General features: G+C 43.2%; 1 protein-coding gene across 1 annotated transcript; it reads right to left on the bottom strand.

Moving 5' to 3' along the window:
- NOV (nephroblastoma overexpressed) lies at positions 1,066 to 6,697 on the bottom strand. Its single transcript, XM_021388087.1, has 5 exons — positions 6,561 to 6,697; positions 6,246 to 6,474; positions 5,908 to 6,159; positions 3,584 to 3,792; positions 1,066 to 2,250 (listed from the first exon to the last, which is right to left on the bottom strand). The coding sequence occupies exons 1-5, from the start codon at positions 6,627 to 6,629 to the stop codon at positions 1,954 to 1,956; spliced, it is 1,056 nt and encodes a 351-aa protein (XP_021243762.1). The 5' UTR covers positions 6,630 to 6,697; the 3' UTR covers positions 1,066 to 1,953.

The following is a 6,716-nucleotide window of genomic DNA, read 5'->3' as shown; positions in this document are numbered from 1 at the left end:
TGAACCTCATTAGGTTCTCGTGGGCCCACTTCTCCAGCCTGACCAAGTCCCTCTGGATGGCTTCTCTTCCCCCTACCGTATCAACTGCACAACTCAGCTTGGTGTTGTCTGCAAACTTGCTGAGGGTGCACTCGATGCCATCATCTATGTCATTGATGAAGAGGCTGAAGAGCACTGTTCCCAAGACCAACCCTTGACACCACTCATGACCAGTCTCTACCCTGACATAGAACAATTGATCACAACCCTTTGTCTGAGACCAGCCAACCAGTTCTTAATCCATTGAACAGTCCATCCTTCAAATCCATACCTCTCCAATTTAGAGAGAAGGATGTGGTAAGGGACCATGTCAAAGGCTTTGCAGAAGTCCAGAAAGATGACATCCGTTGCCCTTCCCTCGTCCACCTTTTCCTACCACATAGTTGCACGGTCAAGTTCATGGTTGTGGCATAAATACTGCTACCTCTTAAACTCATACCAAATTATGTTTGACCCCAAAGTCTAAGCAGCTGTATGTCTGCAAAATTGCACTTAGGACTTGTTTGCACTCTGCTATTAACACATGTGATTTAACATGTGAAACTGCCACCCTTGGGCTCTATATTCTCTGGATATACTGCTATATGATACAATTTGTGAGGTCCACTGCCAATTTGTGGGGCAGAAATGCTGCAAGATGAAGTTAAATACTTTCTTTAGTACTTTACATCCACACTCCAGGTTGCATAGATTTTCTTCACCACCACCACTACCTTTCATGGCAGGCTGCATCACAACATTTTTTTACGTCACTCTGTCTCCTTGGCTAACTCACGCTGAAAAAAAAAAAAAAACACAAAAAAACCCCACCCTCTAATGTGTTCCTCACAAGTTGTTTATCCTTTCTTGCACCAAGTTATCGCATACCTGTTAGGGCACAGATTAGGAAGAGGTACACTAAGAACATCACAAGTTTGGGTGTTTTGATTTTAGGAGCTAGCAGACCCTTTAACCTCCCATTAATTTTAGCCATTATAATTTACTGGTTTTTAGAAAAACCAAAAATTAAACAACTTTAGGAAAAAATATTTTTGATCACATGAAGTTTATTTATCTAATAAAGTTATATTACAATATATACAGTTTCTATTTACATAAACATCTTTCTAATAAGTGAAGCACCATCTGATACAGTTAGTATTTTAAAGGAATTTACAAAAATTTTATTTTTGCATACAAATACTTATATCTACAGACACACATTGGTTAGAAGCAAGTTCTCCTAAGACACTTCAGCTAGTTTTGGATTAGGCTGCTAATAAAGCTGCTAATAAAGCTACGAAAGAGAAATTTAATTGTTATCAGCTATCAATCTCCTATGCTTCAAGATAAGAGAGTTATGTCATTTCTGAGGCTATGTGCAAACTAATCCCTCGGAGAAACTCAAGAGGTACAGACAGAAGATAGTTAATAAGCCACAAGAATTCAACACTCTCATCAGTAAGATTTTTACAGTTATCAGAAAGAGCTGAACTAGAACAGAAAGAAGGCGGCTGTGTAAGTGTTCGTACACATTACGCAAAGTGAAGATAAGAACCTGGAAGCTTTTGTGACATATTATCATGCATTCCCCAAGGAATCCATTATTAAAAAGCCCATTCTTATGGCTACTGAAAATCGTGGCATGGTCCCCCAAACTCAGGGAGAAAGACTAGCTGTTGACTTTGTAATTGTTATGCCGCTGTCAAGAAAAAAAGAAGGCTCTGTCCAAGGTACAAAAGTTCCTTCAAGTGAACAAAAGACATTTGGAGGGGTGAAATGTCATGAGGTATTTAGTAAACTACAGGAAAAAAGGCACTTAGACTGTTTTGAAAAAATATCAGATATTTTACATACGCAATTGTTACATTCACCTGATTGTGGGTCAAGTTTTGTACAAACTACATACCTTTCGGGCCACCTAAACTATACATTTCATATTTTTGCTTCACTAGACATGGGATCTAATGGCTGAAAGAAAGCATTGTTTCTCTGAGGACAGTTACCATGACAGACACAGGTATTGATCAACATCATTGGCTTTTTTAGGAATTTGCCCTGAGGACAGCGGAACTCAACTTGAATCGTTTTGGTGTTGTGTGGGGTACAGCATCGCCCATCATTGCAGAGACCACAGTAACGAGGTTTGTAAGTCTGCACGCTGGTGCAATTCTTGTATTCAAAACGAACAGCTTTCACGGACTTCTTTGTTCGGATACATTTTTTTCCTTTCTAAGAGAAATAAGAAAATACATTAGAGATATCATTGCATAAAAAAAGAAACCAGTTACAAATTGACATGCAAGGATACGGGTCTACTCTGAAAGCTACAATTTGTTGTCTTTGCTAGCTCTACACCAGTAATACTTTGCAGCTACTTCAGTAGTTTCTTACCAGTTCTCACTCCTGCAGGATCTCTCCTTGACACCAGTATGTTATTAGGATAGTAATAAATGAGAAACAATTAAAGCTTTCTTTTTTAATCTGAGACAAGACAAGCTGACATTCATTATGAAACTCTACTCTAATGGAAAACTTCTCAGGCAACTGTAGTTCCATCAGAGAGAAACGGGAAGACAAACAAGCAATTTACAGAACTAAATTCAGGAAAAGAACACTAAAACAAAACTCAGAAGCACTGCCCAATTCTTGTGACCCAAGGCAGAACCAGTTTTATCCACAGTACTCTTAACAGATACTCGTCTAACCTGTCCTAGGAAGCCTTCACTGACAGACTCCACAGCTGCCCTGGACAATCCTAACAGTTCACTATGGTTACTGCTTGGAAGCTTTTCATTCTCTCAATTTTTGTGCAGTCTAAACTCACCATATCTCATCATACCTCCCACAGGCTCAGAAAAGGCTGCAATATCTCAACACAGTTATGAAAACTTGCATCATTTCTCTTGCTTGCAGCAGAAGTGCAGTTGAATTAAATTTTCTTTAGAATAGATCTTCTAGACCTCTGACCATTTCTGTTAGTTTCTCCAATTCTTTTCAAATATTTTACATCCTTCTCAAAACGTAGCATTCAAAACTGCACAGAGAATTCAGCAAAGGTCTTAGCAATACTTTCCAACACAAGAACATTACAAAACAAATGGTCCTCTTCCCTACCTACGTTATTCTCACTGATGGCAAAACTTTTATAATGTCCAGAAGCAGCTGAAAAGTCAGCTCTCTTAGAAACATATTTATTGCTGCTTAAGTGTCAGTGTTGGGTTTGCTTTTGGAAAAATATCAAAAGGATGAGGAAAAGATTTCATTTACCCAAGTAGATTCACACATTTCTCTGCACTTCTACAATGCTCAGCAGACTAGAAATATGATGTATCCATTCTGCACATGCAATATGTCTGATCTGTTTGGGATGCCTCAAACGATGTGCAGCATAAAGCTGTTGAGCATACATGACAAGACTAATGCTTTGGAAAAAGCAAAGGGTTTGCTGCACATATGCTGAAATATGTATGTATATACACTTGTATCTAGAGCATTCCAGACCGAAATACTGCAGCCTTGGAATAACAGCTGAAGAGATTTTGCTCCTGTACTTGGAGCATACCTTATCAGATGGCTCTTCATTCTCACAAGGTCTCATCATGCAAAGCCGTGTCTGCTTCATCATCTCACACTGCTGATTTCTGTTGGTAACACGGGTAGAAAAGCCCATTCCACAGCTTTTGGAACAAGCGCTCCATTCCGTTGTCTGTTCAATACAATTGGCACTTGAATCAGACACGTCGACCCCAACTGTGGCCTCCTGTCTGTATGCTGCAAACAAAATGCCACAGAACTTTATTACTAAGAAAAACTTATGAGAAAGCACAGCATCTAATTGATCTCTACCGCATCTGGGATAAAACATGAAAGAAATAAAGCTCCAGAACTCATACTTCAGGAATTTTAACATCTGCCTGTTCAGTTGTCCTGGATGGCTACTTCCTACATCTAAAGGTCAACGTAAAGGTGTAGGTCATCATTATCAGCAAAAGTTGTTAGTTTAGTTTCAGTACACTGAAGTATATAATTCTAAGAATTAGTATCAATTTGTCAATAGTTTAGAACGTTACTTCAACAACTATTTAGTCTTCATTCTTTCCAAAGGAGATACATCACAAACTTGTTCTAAAGCCGTCACAAAAATATTTATATTAGGTATGATTTAAGAGAAGTCATATGCTTTATCTAAACTAATAAACAGCAGGGAAGTAAAGTGCTTTACTCCCACTGCCATAAAGTCACCCAACTTCGTCAGTTATTGACAGATTATGGTGGGAAGGAAGGAGGGAGGAGAGGAGAAAGGGAGAGTGGGAGGGAAATTCCTAGTTGCTCAAAGCCACTGCCAACTCTGATCACTGTTCTGACCTCGTGGACGTGTTAAGCTCCATTCTGCAAACATTGCTCACTGTAGTTTGGTTCAGTGGTTATCACAGCAGTAAAGAGAATGAGGAAACATGACTGAGCTAGTCACATGAATCTTCCTGTGTCATTCCCACAGCTTTGTCTGTTAAGCTTCTCTAGAAATGTATTTTTGTCTTTTGCAAGGTAACACTCCAAAAAGGTGACCTTCTATGATGAATGACCATCGACACAGATAATCAGTCTTTAGGTATTTTAGGGATCTAGGATCAAACCCAGTGCCTGATGTAGTGGTTGGCAACTCTGTCCACAGCAGAGGGTGTTGGAACTAGATGCTCTTTAAGGTCCCTTCCAATCCAAGCCATTCTATGATTTGCCTGTCACTGTCAAAAAAATAAAAATCAAAGAAAATGGAAGAGTAAAAAGATATTAAGCTTTTCATTTATATCTTATGTTCCTTACATCTGACTCCTTATAGCACTCTAAATTTACTAGACCTTTCCTCCCTGAATTCCTCTTTAATGTTTTTTTCAAATGGATTAGCTGAGTTTCAGCATAAGTAACTGCTTAACAGCACAAAGAGCAGTGACTGGAAGAGAATGCAGTGCCCTCAAATCTCAGTAAAAGTAGCTTAAAAAAATTCATGTTGAACTGATAGACTGCTTTTGAAGGGAGAGAGGCATAATTCAGTAACAAAATAGGCAAAAATATTATGTAGCTTAATTGATTTAAGTTATAAAAGCACTTGATGAGTTCTGTGTTTTGGAATGGGAATTTTTTCCAGATCCACTCATTATATTTGTAACTACTGCTTCTCCAAGTACTTCATAATGCTTTTAATGCCAACAATAATGATGAGAGCTCTAGCACAGACAGACAGGAATTTGCTGGCATTCTAGCTGCCATGCTGACTACTTGTAATAGCTGGGGAATTTGGGGGGGGGGGGGGGGGGGAGGAAGTCTTTTGCAGACAAAGCTGTAAGAATGGTATTATGATGTAAGATATTCTTGCAGAGCAAATAGCAAGCCTACAGTTTTGATTTGGAGGGGAAAATAACGTTTGGAGCATTGTAACCTTGTTCCACTCACAGAACTATCCTGTACCAGATATAGCAATTCCAGAACTGGAAACTAACTCAAGATAACTACTCCTCTGTCCTTGGAGACACGCAAGGTCCGGCTGGACCAGGGTCTGAGCAACCTGATCTAGCTGTAGGTGTCCCTGTTCATTGCATGGGAGTTTAAAGGTCCCTTCCAACTCAAGTGACTCTATGATTCTACATTTTAAAACCGTGATGCACATACATCCTCTGAGTATCTTTTCTTTTACCTGTCAGCCTCTGTCTTTCTTCATAACCAGTGATGTACTTACTGGTCACTCTAGATGAGAAATAAGAAAAACAAAACAACAACAACAAAAGAAAACAGCACAAAGCAGCTGTGTCTTAGCCTTTGCAACCCTGGGGATATTTCCAGCACATCACCTTCTCCTCCTAACAACTGTGATAATGAGTTTTAGCTTCTCACCAGCCATAGCAAAGCCTCCCAGGAGCACTTCATCTCTGGGGTCACAGACCCACTTCTCGCAGCACTCTCCGGGGACTTCGATCTTCCTCGGGAAGGGGCAGTCGGGGCCGGGGAGCAGCAGGCCCAGGTTGCAGCGGGGCAGGCACCCGATCTGCCCGTCCCGGCAGGTGCACTGGTACTTGCAGCTGGGCTGGAACGTCTCCCCGTTGCGGTAAATCATCCCATCGAACACGCAGTTGTCCCCTTCCAGCACTGGTGAGGAAAGCGAATGGATTTCAGCGGCAGAGGTCACCCAAGCGCTCGCCCCACCCGTCCCGCCACCCCCGCCCCGCACCTACCCATGCAGATGCCGGTGCCGCCGCCGTCCTCGGGGCCGCGGTCGCAGTAGAGGCCGCCGCTCTCGTCGCAGGGCAGCAGCGGGGAGCAGCTCTCGCCGCGCTGCCGGGCGCACACGAGGCAGCAGCCGCAGCCGTCCAGCACGGCGGGCACTCCCGGGGCGCAGCGCGGCGGCTCCGCGGGGCATCGCCCGACGCAGGGCCGGGGGCACGCCGCCTCCCGCCCGCTCACCTGCGGGTACAGAGCGGCCCCGAGGGCCTCGGGTCACGGCGCCGGCCCGACCAACGGCTCCCGCCACCCGTGCCCCCCGCACTTGCCTCGCACGGCCGGAGGAGGAGCAGGAGCAGCAGTAGGACGGGCAGGCCCTGCCCGCCGCCCGTCTCCATGGTCCCGGCCGCCTCCCCGCCGCGCCGCTCGGCTCTGCCGGCAGAACCATTGCGGCCGCTTATATAGAGGCCAGCAGGGACCCCCCC

Source organism: Numida meleagris, chromosome 2 (genome assembly GCF_002078875.1).
Source record: "Numida meleagris isolate 19003 breed g44 Domestic line chromosome 2, NumMel1.0, whole genome shotgun sequence".
In the NCBI taxonomy this organism is placed as follows: Eukaryota; Metazoa; Chordata; class Aves; order Galliformes; family Numididae; genus Numida; species Numida meleagris.
The sequence above is the reverse complement of the archived record's forward strand: the minus strand, read 5'-3'. Positions and strand labels throughout refer to the sequence as shown.